Raw genomic sequence first — 22306 nt, forward strand, 5'->3', positions numbered from 1 at the left:
ATTCTGGGAGTTGAAGTCCACAAGTCATAAAAGAGCCCATGTTGCCTACCGTTGCTCTAGTTTATCAGCATCTTTCCCAAGATGTGTCTAGAACGATGTAATATTCTGCGTGTGACCAGTTCCAAACAATGAAGAATGATTTATCTTGATTTTGAGGCAATTGTGCAAATAATAATAACTAACAACAACAAAGAAGTGGGATTTGTTCCCTGTTTATATAATGCCTTGTCCTGCCAGTGTTGGTAGAGTTGTGGTTTTCTCCTTGGTAGTTCCTGGATTAGGGTATTGTTTTCTGCTTGATTGTTTGTCTGGTGTTAATCCCTGCTTATCTGGTGTTCGCCATTGGGGAAATCCCAGAGGTGCTTTTTCCAGAAGGCAACTGGACTATCTTGGTTTTTTTTCCTTTGAAAATGTTTTGTTTCTCATCCAAGAAGCTTCAGAACTGGGACAACCATGACTTGGATGCCTGAGAATCTCCACAGGCAGCAGCTGGAGAAAATGTATTTTGGTCTCTTTATTTCCTTCTTAGCTTTTTTTAAATTTTCATTTTTGAATGGTGTGTAAATGTGATTTATCTCCATGTTTCTGTTGGTGACTGAGAGTCAAGCTTCCAGGAATCCCTAGTGGTTTTCGATTAACTTGGTCTAGGATGCTCATAGTTTCCCAGTTGAAACTATGGTTGAGTCTGTCCACGTTTTGTGAAATCGGGAAGTTTTTATTGTGTCTTCTGACAGCAAGTTGGCGTTCAAGATCATCTGCTAGTCTTCTGCCTGCCTGTCCTCCATAATGGCTTCAAGAGTCCTTCCACTGTAGATTGTACAGGACTCCAGTTTTATTCTTCTTGGGCTGCTGGGTGTTTTGCATTGCTTAAGATGTTTTTATGGGGAGCAAATCCCACACATTAGAATCATTGAGTTGGAAGTGATCCTGGAGGTCTTCTAGGCCAGGGGTAGGCAAACTGGGCTCTTTTATGACTCGTGGACTTCAATTCCCAGAATTCCTGAGCCAGCATGGGGAACTATGGCTCCCTTCATGACTCGTGGACTTCAACTCCCAGAATTCCTGAGCCAGCATGGCTCAGCTTGGAAACCTCTCCCTTTCCCCTCAGCATGGCTGGCTCAGGAATTATGGGAGCTGAAGTCCACCAGTCATAAAAGATCCAAGGTTGCCTACCCCTGTTCTAGTCCAACCCCCTTCCCAAGGCACGAGTTCTCATACCATCCCGGACGAATGGTCATCCAGTCTCCAGTGATGCAGCACCCCAGTTCCTGGAGGCAAGCTGCCCATTGCCTAATCGTTCTCCCTGTTGGTTTTGGCTGGTTCTCCTTGTGCCTCTTCTGCACAGACGTGTCCCTGCAGCTGAGGCAGGAGGGCTGGTGAAAAGATCCAGCCGGATGCCCTTGGCTGCCCTGAAGGCTCTCCATCTGTGAATTGCAACAGCCTCTTCCGCATCTCCGCCTCTGAAGCACAGAGGCCGAGCTTTGTGGGCTCAGAATACGGCCTCTCTCCCCAGCTCCTGCTCCTCCTCCTGGCTAGCGTATCCTTGGCACTTTGATTTGAACAGCGTTTTTCAGTGACTAGCTTAAACTGACTTCTGTACCATGGAAATATAATAACAGAGTTGGCAGGGACCCTAGGGGTCTTCTAGTCCAGAGGCCCCCAACCTTTTGGGCACCAGGGACCGGTTCCGTGGAGAGAGTTTTTTCCACGGACCGGAGAATGCGTGGTTTTGTGTGCTGCCTGCATCCCGCGGATGGGGCTTTGCTTGTTTGTGCGGCCCGGTTGCTGGCATGCTGCGGCCCAGTACTGGTCCACGGACCAAGGGTTGGGGACCCCTGTTCTAGTCCATCCCCTGCTTAAGCAAGAGACCCTATACCATTCCAGACAGATGGCTGTCCAGCCTCTTTTTAAAAACCTGCAATGATGGAGCACCCACAACCTCTGGAGGCAAGGAGTTCCACTGATGGATTATTCTCCCAATCAGGAAATTCCTCCTTAGTCCCAGGTTGCTTCTCTCCTTGCTTAGTTTCCATCCGTTGCTTCTTGTCCTGCCTTCAGGCGCTTTGGAGAATACCTTGACTCCCTCATCTTTGGGGCAGCCCCTGAGATATTGGAAGATATTGGAAGAACAATTAACCAGTGGAACCACCTGCCTCCAGAAGTGGTGAATGCTCCAACACTGGAAGTTTTCAAGAAGAGACTGGACAGCCATTTGTCCGAAATGGTGTAGGGTTTCCTGCCTGAGCAGGGGGATGGACTAGATGACCTCCAAGGTCCCTTCCAACTTTATTATTAATGAAGAGAAGGACGAGGGGTGACATGATAGCAGCCTTCCAATATCTCAGGGGCTGCCCCAAAGAAGAGGGAGTCAAGCTATTCTCCAAAGCACCCGAAGGCAGGACAAGAAGCAACGGATGGGAGCTTATGAAGGAGAGAAGCAACCTAGAACTAAGGAGAAACTTCCTGACAGTGAGAACAATTAACCAGTGGAACAACCTGCCTCTAGAAGCGGTGAATGCTCCAAAACTGGAAGTTTTTAAGAAGAGACTGGATGGCCATTTGTCCGAAATGGTGTAGGGTTTCCTGCCTGAGCAGGGGGATGGACTAGATGACCTCCAAGGCCCCTTCCAACTTTATTATTATTATTATTATTATTATTATTATTATTATTATTATTATTATTATTATTATTATTATTATTATTATTATTATTATTATTACTGCTAGAATGTCACCCCTGGTCCTTCTCTTCATTAAATAGTAGGCAAATCCAATTCCTGTATGTTTTAGCCTTCAGCCCCCTGATTATCTTTGTTGCTCTTGTCTGAATCCTTCCAGAGTCTCAACATTTTTTTTTAAATTATGGTTATCTTAGTAACCCTTGGGGTATTTCCCTTGGGAAGCGCCTCCGAAGGGCCCAGAGGTCTGTGTTGATGGCATAAAAACGGATCTGATGCCATTCCACATTAGTTCAGATCTTTGGATGCTCAGATTAACCTGTGGGCTTCCTTGCCATATTTGGCCCAGGAGGGCTCGAGCGGAGCAGCTGGTGCCATCCGGGCAAGAGATGCAGGGCTGTGGGGAGGATGGTGAAGGCCCCCTGGCTCTTTTTCAGGGCTGGCCATGACCCTGATGGACGCCACGGCCGACAAGGATCCTGTCGTCCAGGAGCAGATCTTCAGTGCCCTCTGCTCTTTGGGCAGGGCTGAGCCCGAGGAGGTCCTGAACACTTGCGAGGAGTACCTGCGGCAGCACGAGAAGGTGGGGCATCCCAGCGCGGCTGTTTCCGTAAAAACAGTGGGGGTGGGGAAACGTATTTCTGCCTGGATGGGCAGGAGACTCCGGAAGGCTATTCTGGAAAGCAGACTCCTTCGGGGAGGAAGGAACGCAGCTGGCGGGAGATGCCCTTGCGGCTCCAGAGAGTCGGTGCCGGGCGCAGGTTGGGGCTGACCCTCATCTCTGCCCCTCATCTCTGCCCCCTTCCCTTCTTTCCCAGCTGGCCCATCCATACCGTGTCATCCTCCTGAGGGCCATGGAAGCCGTGGTGAAGAGCAGCCTGGCTCAGCTGGACAAAAGCACGGCCAAGATCGTCATCTTCCTGGCGTCCAGCGAGATGACCAAGTCTAAAGTAAGCCTGGGAGCTGCCCGGTGAGGGGGCACGTACCTGAAGGGCTGCCTGCCCCTTTGGCCCCTTTGGCCTTCTCACCCGGAGGCCCCGAGGAAGCCACGTCCACGACCTGAGGAGGGGCCGGGGGGCGCTGGGCCACTTCTGGGCATCCTGGCCTGGGCTGCTGCTCCCATCGACTCTGCCCGTGTGGCTGCCCCGTTGTGTTGCCGTGCCCACTTCCCCGGGGGGGAGGGAATGTGGGGACGGAGCGTGGGGGTCAAGCTGTCGGTCTTGGGCTCCCCTAGGAGGTTCTTCTGGAGTGGCAGCAGGCTGCCAGCAACATCCTGGTCGCAGTGGGGAGGTGTTTCATCAACCAGGTGATGGAGGAGGTGCTGACCAAGTTCCAGCCGGGGGTCCTGCCTCACCCCTTCGTCGTACTGACCTTCGCCAACCTCTCGGTGGCCAATGGTGGGTGCGCCCTCTGTTCGGTCACTCTTTGCCCAGGAGGAGGGCCTACGGCCTGATGGGCAGGGAGGCTGGGGGAGGGGTTGAGGGGGGGTGCTTAGGAAGGCAAGCGAGGTTGGCGGCCTGACCCTCTGCCTACCCCTGGCCTACTCACTGCCATGTTCAGTGCCTGGTGTCCCTCGGCAGAGGGTCCAAGGCATCCTGGGCATCGTGGCGCAGCTCGTCCAGGCTCTGGCCCACTAAGGGACAAGTTGCCCAGTGGGCACCTTGAGCCTCATTTTTTCTGTTTTCAGTGAACCTCGACTTATTGATTTGGGGGATCCGAGTCTTCTAAAATTTATTATGTCAGGGAGCTCCCTCGAGTTTGGAGGAGGGAGCGATATGAAATGTTGGAAATAAATAAATAATACGTTTTGGAGAAATCTCACATTATGAAAAACACCCATGGAGCTTACTGAGAGCGTCACGTGAAGCAACACGATGCTTTGAAGGGACACAAGTAATTGCGTGTCCTGTGGTGTCCCTTCAAACTGGCCTTGTCGGTCCAGGTGATGCTCAGTCTGCAAAGCCTCTGAAGGGCCACAGGTGGGGCAGAGAAGAGGCTAAGTGGGGGCGGGGGAGGGATGTGTGGTTTATTTATTTATTTGACATAGGGCCTATCGCAGGGGTAGGCAACCTGGGCTCTTTCATGACTCGTGGACTTCAACTCCCAGAATTCCTGAGCCAGCCATGCTGAGGGGAAAGGGAGAGGTTTCCAAGCTGAGCCATGCTGGCTCAGGAATTCTGGGAGTTGAAGTCCATGAGTCATAAAGCGGCTTAGGCCTAGGCCAGAGGTAGGCCATCTTGGCTCTTTTATGACTGGTGGACTTCAACTCCCAGAATTCCTGAGCCAGCCGTGCTGAGGGGAAAGGGAGAATTTCCAAGCTGAGCCATGCTGGCTCAGAAATTCTGGGAGTTGAAGTCCACCAGTCATGAGGGGGCCATAGTTTCCCCATGCTGGCTCAGGAATTCTGGGAGTTGAAGTCCATGATCATAAAAGAGCCAAGGTTGCCTACCCCTGGCTAGTCTAATGAAAAGAAGGACTAGGGCAGAGGTAGGCAACCTTGGCTCTTTTATGACTGGTGGACTTCAACTCCCAGAATTCCTCAGCCAGCATGGCTCGGAAACCTCTCCCTTTCCCCTCAGCATAACTGGCTCAGGAATTCTGGGAGTTGAAGTCCACCAGTCATAAAAGAGCCAAGGTTGCCTATCCCCGGACTAGACCAGGGGTGGGGAACCTTGGCTCTTTTATGACTGGTGGACTTCAACTCCCAGAATTCCTCAGCCAGCCTCCATTTTGTTTGTTAGATTTAAGACAGGAGTCTTCAAACTTGGCTCTTTTATGACTGGTGGACTTCAACTCCCAGAATTCCTGAGCCAGCATGGCTCAGCTTGGAAACCTCCCTTTCCCCTCAGCATGGCTGGCTCAGGGATTCTGGGAGTTGAAGTCCACCAGTCATAAAAGAGCCCAGGTTGCCTATCCCTGGCCTATTGTCTGCCATATGCCGTTATAAACATTTCAGCTGAGGCTTTGCTTGTTCTCTGCCATTCTGACAGGAGGAGGGCCAGTTCCTCGGGGGGGGGCAGCGCCTGCTCAGGGGGGGGCTTCCGTTTCAACCCTCTTCCCCTTCCTCTCTCTCAAAGTATTTGGGATGGTCCCCTTCCTCAACTCCATCCTGGGGACGATGCTGCCTCTGCTGCCCCTGGCCAAGCAGGACAACACGAAGTCCGTCTTCTGCTACGGTAAGACAGCGGGAGGGGTGGTGTCTCCTCGCTGGACTTGGGGGTTCAGTCCTGGAACAAACGGTTTGCGGGGCTGCCTGGGCAGAGCAGGAGATGGCTGCCTGCACATTGCTCCACCTGTGCAGCTGTCACCTGCTGTTGAATCGTGCCTTCCTTCGTGCTTATTTGTCAAATGATCCAGGAAGCCCATTTTACCAGTTTGATTTTTACCAATCTCCCTATTTTCTGCATCTTTTGCTCATCTCTGTCCCAAACTGGTAAAAATGGCTGCCTACCAGATAGAACCCTTCCGTGTGTGTGTGTGTGTGTCTGTGAGAACTCTTGCTTTGGACTTCTTGGGCTCTGGATGGGGTCTGGAAGAGGCTTTGAGCCCAACAGCTGCACCCCGAGTCATCTGCAGAGGTCCCTGTTGGCGGGAAGTCAGAGCACCCCAAGGCTTCTGGGTTGGACAGGGTGATTCTGGCCGTTGCCCTTTGGGCTCTTTGGGGGTGGTCTGAGCTTTTGGGGGACCCCTGCGTGGCTTGGTAAGTTTTGTGGGTTGGGTTGTCGGGAGGAGCTTTCCACCCGAGCCTTTAAGGAGCAGGAAGAAGAATCCCACCGCACTCTTCGGCAAGGGGCTGGTCATCCTTCCTTACCCCTCCTCCCCTCCCCTCCATTCTGGATTCTGGGGGGGAAAAACAGCAGCTGAGACCCTAGAAAGAGTGCAGGAGAAAGGAGCGATGGAGACGATAAAGGGTCTGGAGATAAACCATAGGATGAACGGTTGAGGGAGTTAGGCCTGGTGAGCCTCACAAAGAGAAGCTTAGCGTGGGAGCCGTCTTCTAATGCTTGAGGGGCTATTAGAGAGAAGAGGGGGGGGGGTCGGCCTCTTCCTCAGAGCACCTGAAGGCAGGACAGGAAGTAACAGGTGGAAGCTTCTCAGAGGGAGATGTAAGCAGGAACTCAGGAGAAACTTCCTAACAGTGAGGACAATTAACCAGTGGAACAGCTTGCCACCAGAAGTTGTGAATGCTCCAACACTGGAGGTTTTTAAGCAGAGATTGGACAACCATTTGTCTGAAATGGTCTAGGGCAGGGGTAGGCAACCTGGGCTCTTTTATGACTCGTGGACTTCAACTCCCAGAATTCCTGAGCCAGCCATCCTGAGGGGAAAGGGAGAGGTTTCCAAGCTGAGCCGTGCTGGCTCAGGAATTCTGGGAGTTGAAGTCCACAAGTCATAAAAGAACCAAAGTTGCCTACCCCTGCTATAGGGTCTCCTGCTTGAGCCCTGGGGGCTGGACTAGAGGACCTCTGAGGTCCCTTCCAGCCCTAGGATTCTAGGTCTCTGGCATCTCGTCCCTCCCACAGCCTTGCAGTACTTCAGCGAGAGCATCCTGGAGTACCTGGCCAACCTGGACAAGGCGCCGGACCCAACTGTGAGGCGAGACACCTTCTCCAGTGAAATCTTCAGCGCCTACGAAGTCCTCTTCAGCTGCTGGCTGCCCAGCCGGGAGACCAAGGTGCGGCGGGAGGGGGAGGGGGAGGAGGAGGAGGAGGAAGCCTGTCTGATGATGGGGGTCTTGGGTCGAAGTTCAGCGCCTGTGGGGGGAGGGCTACAGGTTTCTCCGGATTCTGGCCAGGGCGCAAGAGGGGCGAATCCTGGAGAGGGCCCCCTGGGTGACCCCCCCACCTGTCCCCGCAGGTGCGGCTGGCCGTGGTGGAGGCCCTGGGGCCCATGAGCCACCTGATGCCCAGCGAGAAGCTGGAGGAGCTGCTCCCTCGCCTGATCCCCGGCATCCTGGCCCTGTACAGGAAGCCGGCGGAGGCCTACTACGTCTCCAAGGTAGGCCGGCTGGCAGGGCCGCCTTGGCCTGAGTGGAGGGTCCGAGGAGGGGGCACCTCCGCCGGGCCCTTCGCCTTCCCTGAGCTGCTTCACTTCCTGCGCCGCAGGGCCCTTGCGGGTGGATGGCGTGGGCTTCGGTCCCAGGCGGGAGTTTTGGGGCCACGGTGTGAAACGGGCAAAGACCCCTTTTCGGGACCCCAGGTTGGGAGGAAGTAGCTGCTTGGGGGCTCCCTCCCTTCACCCGTGGGGGGGGGAAGGGCACCAAGACGGCAGGTTTGTCCTCAAGCAGCTCCATCGCATTGGCAGAGGGGCTCCCCCGCCCCTGTCTGGAAGCCTGTGCAGGTAGTCCTCGGCTTACGACAGTTCGTTTAGTGACCGTTCAAAGTTGCAACTGAAAAACATGATTGTTTTACACGCAACCGTTGCAGCGTCCCCTTTTGGTCACGTCATCCAAATTCAGGCGCTTTGCAACTGGCATGTACTTGTGACGGTTGCGTGACCCCTTTTGTGACCTCCTGACAAGCAGAGCCAACGGGGGCGGAGTGGGGGGTGGAAGCCGGACTCACTTAGCCGTGTGACAAACTCAACAGCCGCAGTGCTTCGCTTAAACATTGGCAGGAAAGGTCACAAAACAGGGCAAGGCTCACTCAACAACCACTTAGCAATGGAAATGTTGGGCTCAACTGCTGTAAGTCGAGGACCAGATGCCCTGCCAAACCCATAAGGCTGCATCTGAGCATGGTTTACCTGATCTGGAGAAATTAAAACCTTGAAACCTGTTACGTTCCGGAGGGTGTTAATCCAGGAAGAGGAAACGCTTGAGCCGTGTGTGTGTGTGTGTGTGTGTGTGTGTGTGTGTGTGTGTGTGTGGTGGGCTCTCCCCCCCCTCCCCCAGGGCTGCTGTGGCAAGAGGGCGGGGGGGGGAGCCGTCCTCACTCGGTCCCTTGAACAGAGCCTGTGCCAAATCCTGGAAGCCTCGGTCAATATCGGGAGCCGGACGCTGGACACGCAGCTGGACCTCCTCCTTGGGACCCTCCACCTCCAGGTAAGGGGGGGCTACCTGGCTGAGATGCCCCCCCCATGGCCATACACCGGGCATTTGGTGGGGTGGGGGTGGGACGTCGGCAGGCCCGGAGCTTTCCACTGGGAACCGCCTGGGTGGGCTGCGCGTCACCTGGTGAAGCTCGTGCTCTTCTCCCCCCTCCTCCTTCCCCTCCCCCTCCCCTCCCCCTCCTCCTCCAACGCCCCCCCCCAGCAGCTCTGCGCCCCTCTGGACTCTTCCCTGCCCTTCTCTCTGAAGAACCACAACGAGCTCCTTCGCTGCTTCACCGTCTTAGGTGAGAGACCCTCCTGGGACGGGGAGGGGGGGTCCCTCACGCTGGTGGCCCACTTGACCTCTGGGGGGGCCCTCCCGTCTCTTGCAGCCGCTTCCTTCCCTGACCGCTTGCTGGGATTTCTGCTTCCCAAGCTGGAGTCCAGCAACGAGAAGACGCGGGTGGGGACACTGACCGTCCTGCGGCAGATCATCAACAGCGCCCGTAAGGCAGGGGAGGAGTAGCTGGCTGGGGATGGGGGGGCAGCAGGGGCACTGCAGAGGGGGACGGGCGCGTCTCCGCCTTGGAGGGTGGGGGAAGGAAAGGCTGGACAAGGGAGGGGCTGCTCTTCTGGCTTCTGGGGGGGGGTCAAGCCTGCAAGCCCTGCCCCCGACTGCCCTGGCCAGTGGGGGGACAGGCCTCCTGCCCTCCCCATCGTTCCCTGGCGCTCCGTTGCCCTGGTTCTGATGGTCAAGCCCAGGGGTAGGCAACCTTGGCTCTTGTATGACTCGTGGACTTCTATGCTGAGCTATGCTGGCTCAGGAATTTTGGGAGTTGAAGTCCACAAGTCATACAAGAGCCAAGGTTGCCTACTCCTGGTCAAGCCGATGCAGAAGAGTTTGGCCTTGTGACCTACCTGGCACCAGAGGGGCTTTGCTGGCAGATGGGGACACCTGGCGCATTGGAGGAGGAGGAGGAGGAGGAGGAGGAGGGAGGGGCGAAGGTGCCTCTGATCCTGGGTGGCCCCGTTGGGACCCGCGATGGGCCCTGGGTGGGCAGGTGGGGGCAAAGCGGACCTCTGGGTGGCTGGCAGGGAGCAACTGGGCCTTGAGCTTCTGCTCTGTTTCTGCCCAGCCGCTCAGATGGAGATCAAGAAGCCGTTTCTCCTGTCCTCCATGAAGCTCCCCCTGCAGGACCACAGCAACAAGGTGAGAGGGGCAAAGCCTGACCCCCCACCCCAGCCCTGCCCCACTTCTTGCCCTTGGTCCCTGCCCTGCGAGGGCCACCTGGCCCTTCCGCCTCTTCAGGTGGCCGATGCTCTGTTGCAGGTGAAGGTGGGGAGAGGGGCTCACCCTTGCCAGCTTTTATGGGGCAGGGGGGGGCAGGGAAGATTGAGAATCCCCGTCTGGCTCTGTCCTCCTTGCCAGGCCTTGCAGTCTGGTGGCTTCCCTGTTCCCTCCCTGTTGGACGTCTGCCTGTGCAGGCTCCCTGAAGGATTGCTGACTGCCTCGCCTGGCCCAGGAGCTCTGCCCCTCTAGGAGCCCCCCCCCCAATGCCAGCCGGAAAGTGACACTGGCAGGAGAAGCCCAGCTGGTGGCCGAATTCTGCGCCACGCTCGCTTGCGCTTAGCAAAGGGCTCCCTCCTCCATGATCCCCCCTCGGGTGCCCGAAGCCACGCAGCAGGTGGCGAGGGGGTCCTGGGCGATGGGCAACCCCCCTCCTTGCTTCCCTGCAGGTGAAGTGGGCCATGGTGCAGATGGTCAGTGCCATGGCCCACCACGGCTACCTGGAGCAGCCGGGAGGAGAAGCCCTGATTGAGTTCCTGGTCCGCCAGTGCGCCCTTCCTGCTGACCAGGTGAGGGCCTGGAATGGCTGGAGTGACCGCTTGACCGGCGGAAGCTGAATGCTCCCTAAGGGAGGCTGAGCACCGGACTGGCACGCCTTTCTCTGCTCCTCGTGCCCGGCAGAGCAGCGTGAGCGGCAGCCGACGGGGGCAGGACTGGCATGTCGATGTGCTGCCAACTGCAGCCTGAAATTGTCCAGGGCAGCCTTCAAACAGTCGGGGGGGGGGGAGGCTGGGCCTGAGCTGCCCTGCGTGGGGCTGGGCCGGGAAAGCCGCCCCCCCCTTGTCCACCAGCCACATGCCAGTTCTGCCGCCTTTGACGAACTTTGGGCAGCTGGACGGCCCTCTTGTGTGGGCTGGGACTGGACAGAGGCAGGAAGCCCACCCTCTGCCCTGGGCCTGGCTTCCCACCCCCCAAGAGCTCCTGTGCCTGTGTGTGTGTGTGGGGGGGCTGAATGGAAGGGGGAGGCCCCCCCAGGATGGGCTGGGGCAGCTGCAGGAGAAGCCCGGCTGGGTCTGGACTGCGGAGCAGTGCTTCTCCCCTCCTTCCTGGGGGCTTTTGGGAGATGTCCCCCCGCTCTCCCCCCCCCAGGTCACCCCACAGTCCCCCCAGGACCCGGAGGAGGTGACGGACGGCCAGGTCCGGAGCATCAGCACCAGCACCCTCTTCCTGCTCAGCAGCACCGTGGACAGGATGGTTGACGTGAGTCCCCGAAGGGTCTCAAGGCTCGTGGGATGCGTGGCTGAGGCTGCTGGGATTTGTAGTGGAGCCCTTCCGAGCGGCACCGACTGGGCAAAGTCTTCTTGGGGGTGGGGTAGGGGGCTGAAATGCAGCACGATCGGCCCTGGTCTGGCCAGGCTGCTTCTCTGTGGCTGAAGAGGGGGGGTCTTGGCTGCCTCCCCCCTGCAGGTGCTCTGGCCGTCCCTCCTGGGCTTTGTGACCCCCGTGCCCTTGACCAACGCCTTGGCCCCCCTCTGCAAGAGCCTCCTGGCCCTGGCCGCCCAAAAGCAGGAGCAGGGAGACTCGGACCTGCAGCTCCTCTACGATCCAGGGGGTTCGTATCAGCCTCTCTGGGGGGGCTCGGGGACAGCACGTGGGGGGGGCACGGAAGAGTCCCTGGTAGCAGGTTGGTTCAGCTCTTCTAGCGGGAGGCCCGGCTGCAGTCGGTCTCTGGCATCAGGGGGAGCCGGATGGGGACACGGGGCTGCCCCCCCCCCCCGATGCCTCTCTAGCTCTGTTCTCCCTCTGGGACGCAGGGCCTGGAGGGTGGGGGGCCCCCCATTGCTCCTGGTCGTGTCCACACTGGCTGGGGCAGGCCAAAGTCGCTTGTCCAGCCAGGCATGGCCAAGGGAGGGTTCCTATGTTTCCCAGAGGGGGGGGGCTTGGTAGGATTCACTGCATCTGTTGCTAGGGGCAACCCAGGGGTGGGAGGGGAAAGCCCCCCAAAAAACTGATGCTGAAGAATTGTGCCTCACTTGCAGGAAACGTCCCGTCTCCTCATGCTTTGATGTCCCGGCTGCTGGTGAGCAGAAGGGAGTTATGGGGGGGGCACCAGCCCTCTGCTTGGGGGGGGGGCAAGAGGGTGGGATATGAGGTATTTCTTGCCCTGGAAGGAGTCCCCTTGCCTTCCGCTGGGGAGGGGGCGCAAGGAAAACAACTCTATTCCCACCTTCATGCTTTCAGGGCTGATCTTGGGCCGTTCTCCGCCCTCATCCTGGGGGGGGGTTAGGATGGGCTGGGCCTTCCCTCCCCCCTCTGAATTCCCCCAGCCAAGGGGCTTTGGGACCCCCTCTCCATCTTGCTCAGACCCTGCAAGACCCTGCAGCCCCTCCTCACCCCGTCCTTTGCCTCCCCCACGCAGATCGTGGCTTCTCAGCCGTACCTGGGGGAGGGCCGGGGGGCGGGGGCCCTGCGACTGCTGCTGGTCCTGCGACTGAGCGTCCACCCCGCGGCGGAGCCCCTCTGGAGCACCAAGATCCCTGCTCTGCTGCAGCACCTGGAAGGTAAGGCGGGAGGGGGCCCTGCATGCCCCCCCCAGTGTGGATCAAGCCGGGGTTCCCGGGGTTCCTTCTCCCTGCAGCCGGAGGATGCCCCCCTCTCCCCCTTGATTGATGGCCGCCCTGTTGATTAAGCCCCCCCCTCCAGGTATCTGCTTCTCCTCCTGAGAAGTGTGGGCCTCCTTCCTTTAGGTGTGGCGTGGGGGGACGTGGGGTTGGGTCAGTGGGCAGATGCTGGGGGGGCCGGGGCTTTGGGCCGCTCCCCCGTCCCCCACCACTGCCTTGTCTTTCCAGCAAAGACGGAGGCGTCCCTGTGCCTGAAGGACTGGCAGGGCCAGCTGCTGCAGGTGAGTCTCCCCCCACTCCCACAAGGCCGCAGGGAAGAGCCAAAGGGGGGGCACAACATTATCCCCCCCCTCCAGCCCTACCTCTGACTGGGCGTCTTCGCAAAGGGCTGCCCTACGCGGCTGCTCTGCTATTTGTGCATTGACTTGTATGGCTGTCCAGCTACCGCAGGGTGCCTCCCATACGGCATTAAACGCCTATAAAAGCCCCAGAGAGAGCAACGGAAGGTCCCTGAGTCCTGGGGGGGGGGGCTCCCTTGCAGGGAGAGGCAGGGCTTGGGGCCATGGCTGCCTCCTGTGGCTGATTTGAAGAAGCTGCTCCGTGACCTGGACGAGCTGAGCGGAGTCCCCGACATGCAGGACGGCAGGCTGCGGCTGCAGCATCAGAGGCAGAAGCGCATGCGGGGGGGGGGGTATTGCCAAGGAAATGGGCGGAAGCCGCTGCTGCTGCTGGGGGTCTCTGGCAGAGGGTCTCATTTGTCACACCTGGGACGGGACGGGCTAATGCCTCTGGCTGCTGCATGGCCACCCCGGAGGCCCCCCTCCCTCCCTCCCTCCCTCCAGCCAGGAACGTTACGCTGGGCCAGCCTGAAATGCCAACTTCTCCCCACAGCTCCTCCAGGAGACCCTGGACGCCATTTCGGACGTGCCCTGGACCTCCCAGCTGGTCTTGGAAATGTGCAGGCAGCTGAGTAGCTACAACGGACAGGCTGCAGAGAAGGTCTGCTGGGGGGTTGGCTGGGGAGGGGGCAGGGGGGCTCTCCTCCTACTACTACCAGTGATGTCTTGCAGACTCTTGACTGGGCAGGCTGGGTGGGGCAGGGAGGGTGGGGCAGGGAGGGTGGCCCCCTGACCCAAGGCTGGGCTCTCCCTCCAGGCCTCCAGGGAAGCAGCTCCTTGTGCCTGGGCAGGGCGACAGGGCCTCTGGCACCCTGGACTCCGGGGTCTGCCAGGGTTCCTCCTGAGATGCATTCCTCCTCTTCCTCCTCCTCCTCCTCCTCCTCCTCCTCCTGCAGGCCTTCCTCCACAAGGCCCTCGGGGTGGGCCTGGCTGCTTGTGCCGACAAGGACCTGGTGCGGAAACAGCTTCAGGAGCTGCTGGAGACGGCCCGATACCAGGAGGAGGCGGAACGAGAGGTGGGCGCCTGGGGGGGGAGCTGGTGGGGAGAAGGGGGGCTGCTGCGTCTCACCTGGCCTCTTGGCCAGCTGTCTGCTCATCACCACCCAGAGGGGGCAGAGGGAGGGGCAGCCAAGGAGCCAGTGCCCGGTCTGGGTCGAGGGAGGAATGGGTAGCTGCATCTGGACGGGGTCTCCAATCTTGACCATTTTAAGGCTTGTGGACTACGACTCCCAGAATTCCTCAGCCAACCATACTAGCTGGGGAACTCTGGTTGTTGGAAGCCCACAAGTCTTAAAAGTTGCCAGGGTTGGGGAGCCCTGCTCCAGAGGCCTGGAGAAGGTCAGACTTTTGCCAACTCAATGAGGCCAAGCAAGGACTCGGTGGGAGAAGGCTGTGCCTGCTGCCCCCCCCCCGACCCCCCATTCCCAGGCTCCTACGTTGTCCTACCGGGCTCCCCTTCCTTCCGGTCACAGAGCCTGGCCACCTGCCTGGGCCTTTGTGCCGTCACTCACCTGGACGAGGTTCTGGCCAAGCTGGAGGATTTCGTCAAGTCGGACGTCTTCAAGAAGTCTGCTGGCCTCTTCAGCCTCTTCAAGGTGGGTGCCCTCCCTGCCCTGGGGGAGGGGGTCCATTGGGGGTCTTGGCCTCTGACCTTTCCTGCCTCCTCCCCCCTCCCCCCCAGGACCGCAGCGACCACGAGGTGGAGAAGGTGAAGAGCGCCCTCATCCTGTGTTACGGCCAGGTGGCCAAGCACGCCCCCCGGGAGCTGGTCCTGTCGCGCATTGACGCCGACATCCTGCGCAACGTCTTCCTCTACTTCAACACCAAGGTGAGGCCGGCCGCGTCCCGCCAGGAGGGGCAGCTGGCAGCGGCTGGGCCCTGCTCCGGCCCCCCAGGATCGTTAATGCCCGTCTCCTTTATTTTGTCAGGTTCTGGGCATAAAGGTAGAGACCAAGGTACAGCCGCCCGCCTCTCTCTCTCTCCACCTGCCTCTTCCGCTTCTCTCAGAGCTGTGGGGGGGAAGGAGGAGGGGCAGAGCTGTGGGGGGGTCTGGGGGCAGCTGAGTGCCAGCTCACCCTGGTGCCCCTTGGCTCACCGTGGCCCCTCTGCCAGCAGAGCCCGCTGAGCCAGGTGGGGCCAGGCGGCAGGGAGGGCAGCTTGCCAGCCAGGCGGGTCTCGGGGCTGCCTCCCTGCGGAGGGGAAGCGCTGCCAGGGCAGAGAGGATGGGGGGGGTCTCCCCTGGCCTTAAGACGGAAAGGGGGCACCCTTGGCCGGGTTGGGGCTGCACTTTGCAACCCGGAGGAATGTCAGAAGAGCTCTGTGTGAGAAGGAAAGGGGGGGCTGAGCTTGGAAGGGGCTCTCTTTGCCGACAGGAGGTTTGAGCGGGACTGAATAGCAGAATATCAGAGTAGAAAGGGATCTTGGAGGTCTTCTAGTCCAACCCCCTGCTCAGGCAGGAGATGCCGTTTCAGAAAAGCACTGAGGTGCTGGCTGGGAGAGGCCCCCCCTCGCCCCAGAGCTGGGGAGTCCCAGCCCTTTTTCTGATGCGGTTGGCACAAGGGGTCCTCTGGGGCTCAGCGGAAGAGAGAGGGGGGGCGTGCCAGGGTCTGTCCCTTCGTGCCAGGTGCTCCCCCAAATAAGTTCAATCTTGAGATGGGAAGCAGGAGGGGAAGCCCGCGGTGGTCCAAGCAAGCAGCCCCTTCCCCGGGGTGAGGTCTGCTGGGATCGCCCTACCTCAGCAGCCCCCCCAACCCGCCCTCCAGGAAGAGCTGAAGGGCAGGAGCAGGGCTGGCCCACAGGAGAGGAGTTTCTTGGGAGGGGCTCTGCTCTTACTAACGCCTTCCTCCTGGCGTCTTTTCACTAACTCTGTGGGGAGGGTCTCTCTCTCCCTCCCTCCTCTGGGGGTCCAGGGGCCCATGGAGCTGGGTGGGCAGGTGGAGCCGAGTCCGGCTCACAGTCGGGCAGCTGGGGAGGGGTCTTCTTCTGGTCCTTGACGATCCTGCCTGGAGGGACGGAGGCCCAAGTGGTGGGCTGTCCTCCAGAAGAGCTGTTCTTGGGGGTTCACCCGTCCCCCTTTTAGTGCCCTCCCTGAGTCTTCTGGACATAGGCTGCCAATGTCCAGTGATGCTTCAACTAGTGACGGAAGTGGGTTCACCTCCCAGCACGGGTGAAGGGCCAGCAAAACCTTGGGGTGACCTCTGTGCTGCCAGTTCCGTTCCCCACTGGCCCTGGGCACATTGGGGGGGGGGGGGAAGATCCCTGCTTGGTGCCTCTTCCAGCCCCTCAAGGCCTCCTCCTCCTCCTCCTCCTCCGTCCCCAGGATACGACCCTGAAGCTCTGCCTCATCCGCAGCGTCTGCCTGATCAGCCAGGCCGTCTGCCACAGTACCCAGTCCGGGGACTTCAGCTTCTCCCGCAAGGCCGAGGTGGTCGCCCAGATGCTGGTGAGGGGCAGCTGGAGGCGTTTTCCCAGCTCCAGCAGAAGCAGCAGCCCCCTCCTCGCTCTCCTGCCAGGGTGTCGGGCAGGGATGTCCCCAAACGCCAGCCCAGCAGAGGCGCTGCTGTCCGCTGTCACTCCTCCCACAGAGGGAGGAGCAGGAGACGCCCTGAGGCTGCCCACCTACGCAGGAGACCCCCGGGCGGTTCAGGCCCCCACCCTCCCAGCTAGGGTGGAGGAGCGTCTTCCTTTGGGATGGGGGGAGCTGCTGGGGGTCGTCCTCACACCTTCCTCCCTTCCTCAGGACTTCATCAAAGCAGAGACCCCCGACGCCCTGCGGACGCCCATCCGCCAGAGAGCCATGACCGCCTGCATGTACCTGGTGTATCCTTGCTCGGCTCCTCCTGGGGAAGCCCAAAAGGGGGTTAGGAGTGCTGGGGGAGGGGGAGGGAATGACCTCCCCCCTCCCCACATTCTGGTTCTCCCCACTCAGGCTACGCAGGGCCTCCTTGAACACTGGCTCGCGGAGGTCTGGGTCTCCCTCACGGCCAAAGAGCCCTGCAGCCGAGGGGCCTCCCTGTTGCAGCCCTGACTGAGTCTCCACTTGGGGAAGGGGTTTCTCCGAATGAGCTCCACTCCCCCCCTCCCAAGAGTCTCCCACTCCAGCCTTAACTTGACGGGCAGTGTCATGGAGCCCCCCCTGAGTGAAGCCGAGAAGGTGGAGCTGGTGGAGACGTGTCTTCACAGCGTCTTCCCTCTCCCACCGTCGGACGTGCCCAAGGAAGGAGACGGGGCCGAGGGGGAGGCCGGGCCCAGAGAGGTACCAGCCCAGAGCCTGACTGGGGGCCCCTGGCAGGCAGGCAGGGGATTGCCTGTGTCCCCCCAGCCCCTCCCCTGCCTTCTTTCTGGCACCCGTTCCTCCCCCTCTGCGTGCGGCCCCAGGACCTCAGGTCCGCTGCTGCCCCGGAGCCTGTCCTCCCCGCTTTGCTCCCCCTGCTCTGCCCCCCCAGAGGCTGAACGGCTCCCCTTCCTCCTTGCCAGCCCCTCTGGTGCGCCACCCTGGCGGCCCTCAAGGACCTGCTCAAGAGCCTCCTGCACCGCCACATGACGCCCCACGGCCTCCAGACCATGTTTGAGGTAGGGGACCCGGCGGCTGGAGGGCGCTCCAAGGGGCGACGACCCTTCTCGTGGGGAGGGGGCTCCGGGACTGCATCTGCCCATTCTCTCCCCCCCCCCAGCACCTGGGCCCCTGGATCAAGTCCGCCAAGGAGCACGAGCGGGAACGAGCCGTGGAAGTGAGCGCCGCCCTCCTGCTCTTCTACCGGGAGAAGCTGAACGTCAGTGTGAGTCCCTCTTGCGGGGTCCCCCCCCGCCCTCCCCCCTGGGCTGCACAGCTTGGCTCACCCACCATGTCCCTCTGCAGGCTATGCTTGGCCTTCTAATCCCAGCATGCCCCCCCCTGAGGTTTAAGCCAGGTTGGGGGGGTGATGGGTTCGTGTGCCTGGGGAGAGGGCTGTGACATGCGGCCTTGAGACCCCCCACAATCTGGGAAGGGGAGGGGGCTGATCGCCCTGGCCTCGCACTGGGCAGAGGTCCCCCAGCCGTAGCTGCCTGGGATTGGCTCTGGCCGGCCTTGCTGTGCCCCTCCCTCGTGACTGCTTGACCGAGTGGCCGGGGGCTTTGGCCACGGGGCTCAAGTGCCCCTTCCCTTGCTCAGAAGGTGATCCCCTTCTACAACCTGGGGCTGCTGATGGCGCTCTTCTCCCCCCGCTGCACGGACTCCCTGCCCAGCGTCCGTCAGCATGCGGTGGATTGCGTCCATTCTCTACTCTACGTACAGCTGTGCTACGAAGGTAACCATTGTTGAGGCCTTTGGGGGTGGGGGGGCTGCTCTGTGGGCTCCTCCATCCTCGGCTGTTCCTCCAGCGGGGCAGTTTTTTCTGGAGGGGCTCAGGACACCCAGGCAGTGCCTCTCTGCAGCCAGCAGAGGGCAGCATTTCCTTTGCTGTACTCCAGTGGTCAGCAGCTGCGGAGCGGGGTGGGTGGGTGGGTGGGCCGTGTCTGCTGCAGGGAAGCTGCCCAGGCTGATGGGCTAGAGTGTGGCAAGGGGGCTGCGTGACCCAGTGGATCTCTTTCCAGGCTTTTCCCAGGACCACAGGGACGAATCTGTGGAGCAGCTGAAAGCCCTGAAGCCCGGCCTGAAGGATCCAGATGTGACTGTCCTCTTCCAGACGTGCTGCAACATCGCCAGGGTAGGGTGGGACGGCCTTCGTGGAGGGGGGGGTCGGCCTCTGAGCTGCCTCTGGGCCTGCGGGGGGGGGGCTTTCATTCCATTACACTCCAATGAGGGGGGGGGATGGATTTGAGGTGGGGTAATGGGTCCCTTCCCAGCTCTCAGCCCCCCAGAGGGGCCGGTGCGGACGCTGGGGACAAAACGACTGTGGAGGCGCTCCGTCATCCGGGTCACGATTGTCCCAAAGGCGACTGGACTTTGGTGGGGGTTTTCCCTGCCTGGTGAGGATGACCTCCGTTCTCCTCCCTGCTCCCCCCCCCCCACAGGTCATCGCGAAGCACTTGCCCCCCGACCAGCTGCTGAGCCTGCTCCTCTCCATGCTGGAGGGCTTGGCGGACCCCGACCGGAACTGCTCCCGAGCCGCTGCAGTCATGATCAACTCCGTCCTGAAGGAGCGAGGGGTGGTCCTGCTGGAGAAGGTGGGCCCCATGGGGACGCCCTGATCGGGGGGGGGCTCCTCCAGCATTGTGGTTCTGGTGGGAGCCCAGGGCCCTCGGCCCTCTTGCCCTGGATCCCTGCCCACTCTGCCCCTCCGACAGGCAGCGGCTTTTCTCAAGGCAGCCTGGAATCCCCAGGGAAGGAGGAGGGTCCTGGGGGGACCTTGTCAAGGGCCTGCTGGAGGGGCCCCTTTGTGGCCCTGCTTCCTGCGATCCTTTGGGGCTCTTTCTTCTTGCTCAGGGCGGACCCTGGAAGGCCAGAGAGAGGCAGGTAGAGGGCGGGGGCTTCCTTTTGGGGGACCAGGGGGGCCTTGAGAGGCATGGGGGGCCTCTGTCTAGCCCTTCTTGTGTTGGCCACCCACCTTTTCATTTCGGCCCAAAGAGGTTCAGGATGGCTCTTTGTTGCAGGAAGGGAGGAGGACGGGGGGTGTCTCCTGGGGGGCAACTGGCAGAGGGCTGTGATGGGAATCGGAGGGGCTTCTGCTCCTTCTGGGGGGGTCCCCTAGCCTGGCCCTTCACCTCCCCCCGCAGGTCTCGGAGCTGCTGGAAATGGTCCACCTCAAGCTGCAGGAGGTGCCGGAGGAGACGGTCCGAAAGGCCGCCCAGCAGACGGTCTGCATTCTGGCCTCCCAGCACAAGGCCGCGGTGGTGTCCAGCCTCCTCGGTCACCCCCTCCCGCTGGACAGGTAGGGGGGCTGGGAGCCCCTGCTGCTCAGAGCCTCTTTAGGGGGGTGCCGGAGCCCTCGGGGTGTCCCTGGGGCCCAGGTGGGACAGGCTGGCCAGGAGATCAGGGGGGGTCCTTTAAACACACACATACACCGAGGTCTTCCTGGGGAGGGTCTTCTCTTGCTCCTGAGTGGCTCCAGGCCAGCCAGGGTCTCTTGCATGGCCTACAACAGGTGGTGGTCAGTTCCCCTCTGAAGGAAGGGTCTCCCCCGGAAAGGCACTCCGGGTTCCCCTGATTCAGCTGTGGCAGGTGCCACGAGGGGCTTGTGGATCGGAGCTTGGAAATGCATTTGGGGGGAACAAGGCTGGCAGCTCCCCCCTCCCCATTCCCTTTGGGGGCTCCTGGGCGATGAGTGGCCTTGCCTCAGGGACTCTGTCCCCCGGGGGGTCTGCCCCAAAGCAGCTGCTTTTCTCTGGACGATTTCATTGGCAAGGCGCAAAGAAGGACGGAGGCAGGGAGGGCTCCGGGAAGGGGCTGACAGGGGCTCCTCTGCCTCCCTGCAGCTGCAGCTGCACCATGTGGAGGGCGCTGGCGCTGGAGCCCACCCTGACCGCCCAGGTCCTGGAGCTGCTGCTGGACAAAGTCAACCGGGACGTCCCGTACAAAGAGAACAAGTCCTTCCTGCGAGGGAGCCGCTCGGAGCGCGTGGCCACCTTCTACCCCCTCTCGGTGGGTGTCCGGGGCAGCCGCCTTCTGCCGGGGGCCTCTCCGGTCCCTCCCCCCCTCCCAGTTGCACGGGGGCACTGCTGTCGCCCTGCACCCACGTTCGGCTTAGCCCGTGACAAGGCAGGGGGGCTGCCCCGGCCCTATTAAGGGCTCCTGAGAGCCTCTGTGGTGCTGACCTGTCTTGCAGTGGGGCTGCTGTGGGTCTGTCTGGCAAGGAGGGGGTCAGTCGGGTTCACCTCCCTGCTTGTTCCTGGCACGGAGCCTGGCACCCCTCCCTGCTCCACGCCTGGGGAGGCTTCCTTGAGCCCCCTCCTTCCAGATGCAGTGGATCTCTCACCCTGCCCTCTGGGGTGCCCTCAGGACTGCCGGTTCCTGCACCCGGCTCGTGCCCGCCTTCCGCTGCCCTCTGCCCTGGTCTGGGTGGGCAGGGGCGCCTCTGGGCATCTTCGGAGGAGGCTGCTCAAGAGCCCTGGCTGAGGGCTGAAGCCCGGGGTCCGCAGACCCCCTTTGGCTGCCTTCACCCCCTTCGCTGGCCTTGCTGGGGGGAGCCCATGTGTCAGTGGAGGGCTCCGGAGGGAGGGAGGAGCAGCAGCTGCACATCTTGCCATCCTAGCCAGGGCTGCTGGGGGGGGTGTCTGCTCAACCCCCCCAAGTCCTGCAGGGGGGGCTGCTCACCTGGAGCCCTGATGACGTGTGTGAGGAGGGAGGGGGGGAGGCCAGTGCCTCCTGCTGGGGGACAGAAATGGATGCGGCTCCCCCCCCCGCCAGGCCACGTGTGCGCTGCATGAGATCATGTCTGTCCGGGAGTCTGGACCGGCCGTGGGGGGGCTCTACGCGGAGCTCTTCGTCTCCCTCCTGCTCCGGGTCAGCTGCACGGTGGGGGTCCGGCTGCCGAAGCACCTGCAGTCCAAGGAGCGGAAGGGCATCGGCCGGGGGCAGGGCCTGCGCTCACTCGACCCTTGCAGGTAATGGATGGGGCTGTAAGGGGGGGGGCTCGACGCCTCCCCCTGCTCCCCCCGCCCCTCCTTCCCCGCCAGGTGGAACTGATTCGGCTCCTGAGTAAACAGCCCGGCGGTGGCCCCCGGTGTAACATGGGGGCTGGCTAATGCGCCACGGCCCATCGCAGAGGAGGTATGGAGCCGGGCCTGACCTCCGCCCGGGGGATTCGGGCCTGCTTTCCACACGCTCCTCTCTCCGAGATCAGGAAATATTAAATTGTGCTTCCTGTTGCAGTCAGCCCTGCGGTTTGCAACTGCATTCCTCCGGGGGGGGTGGGATGCCCGTCCTCCGCAAGGCCGGATGGGATCACGGCTGCCATTCCAGCCGCCTGGCTGCGCTGCAGGGGCTGCCCTGGGCATCTGGGCTGGGGCCGGGGCTGGGCCAGCTGGAGAGCAGAGCAGCCTGGGGGGGGAGGGAGGTCTCCCAGCTGGGGTCCACATATGCGGAGGGGCACCTGGGCTCTCAAATCTGAGCACCTGGAGACCTGGGTCACTTGCATGTCTTCTGAGGCACCTGTATGTCCGGCCACACGCGCCTTGTTTTGGGGGACCCAAAGACTTGGTAGTTCAACTGGGGGGGAGGGAAGCGGGGGGGGGGGATTGTGCAGGATAGCTGTGCTCCGGTGGGCCACGTTGCCAGGTGTCATGCTGCTGGCACGGTGCTGGGATCACTCACTGTAGGAGCAGTAAGTTAGTCCTGTGGCACTGGGGAGGTCCCTTTGCAGCCCCCCAATC

At 60.9% G+C, this 22306-nt stretch overlaps 1 protein-coding gene across 1 annotated transcript in view; it reads left to right on the top strand.

The window, feature by feature from the left end:
• Window positions 1-22306, top strand: part of MROH1 (maestro heat like repeat family member 1) — a 33499-nt gene that overhangs the window by 4287 nt on the left and 6906 nt on the right. Inside the window, exons 2-34 of the mRNA XM_029285675.1 lie at window positions 3116-3261; window positions 3497-3628; window positions 3913-4075; window positions 5756-5854; window positions 7202-7353; window positions 7536-7676; window positions 8629-8721; window positions 8935-9013; window positions 9101-9214; window positions 9845-9918; window positions 10446-10565; window positions 11053-11067; window positions 11167-11256; window positions 11464-11608; window positions 12036-12076; window positions 12416-12557; window positions 12846-12898; window positions 13509-13616; window positions 13912-14031; window positions 14488-14610; window positions 14697-14843; window positions 14944-14970; window positions 16335-16457; window positions 16755-16834; window positions 17135-17270; window positions 17492-17587; window positions 17689-17793; window positions 18168-18303; window positions 18590-18702; window positions 19010-19162; window positions 19712-19866; window positions 20411-20576; window positions 21342-21538. Of these exons, the coding sequence (XP_029141508.1) occupies window positions 3116-3261; window positions 3497-3628; window positions 3913-4075; window positions 5756-5854; window positions 7202-7353; window positions 7536-7676; window positions 8629-8721; window positions 8935-9013; window positions 9101-9214; window positions 9845-9918; window positions 10446-10565; window positions 11053-11067; window positions 11167-11256; window positions 11464-11608; window positions 12036-12076; window positions 12416-12557; window positions 12846-12898; window positions 13509-13616; window positions 13912-14031; window positions 14488-14610; window positions 14697-14843; window positions 14944-14970; window positions 16335-16457; window positions 16755-16834; window positions 17135-17270; window positions 17492-17587; window positions 17689-17793; window positions 18168-18303; window positions 18590-18702; window positions 19010-19162; window positions 19712-19866; window positions 20411-20576; window positions 21342-21538 (3784 nt within the window). The remainder of the gene's footprint in view (window positions 1-3115; window positions 3262-3496; window positions 3629-3912; window positions 4076-5755; window positions 5855-7201; window positions 7354-7535; window positions 7677-8628; window positions 8722-8934; window positions 9014-9100; window positions 9215-9844; window positions 9919-10445; window positions 10566-11052; window positions 11068-11166; window positions 11257-11463; window positions 11609-12035; window positions 12077-12415; window positions 12558-12845; window positions 12899-13508; window positions 13617-13911; window positions 14032-14487; window positions 14611-14696; window positions 14844-14943; window positions 14971-16334; window positions 16458-16754; window positions 16835-17134; window positions 17271-17491; window positions 17588-17688; window positions 17794-18167; window positions 18304-18589; window positions 18703-19009; window positions 19163-19711; window positions 19867-20410; window positions 20577-21341; window positions 21539-22306) is intronic.

This window comes from Protobothrops mucrosquamatus, unplaced genomic scaffold, assembly GCF_001527695.2.
Source record: "Protobothrops mucrosquamatus isolate PMUCROS unplaced genomic scaffold, P.Mucros_1.0 scaffold2057, whole genome shotgun sequence".
Taxonomy (NCBI): Eukaryota; Metazoa; Chordata; class Lepidosauria; order Squamata; family Viperidae; genus Protobothrops; species Protobothrops mucrosquamatus.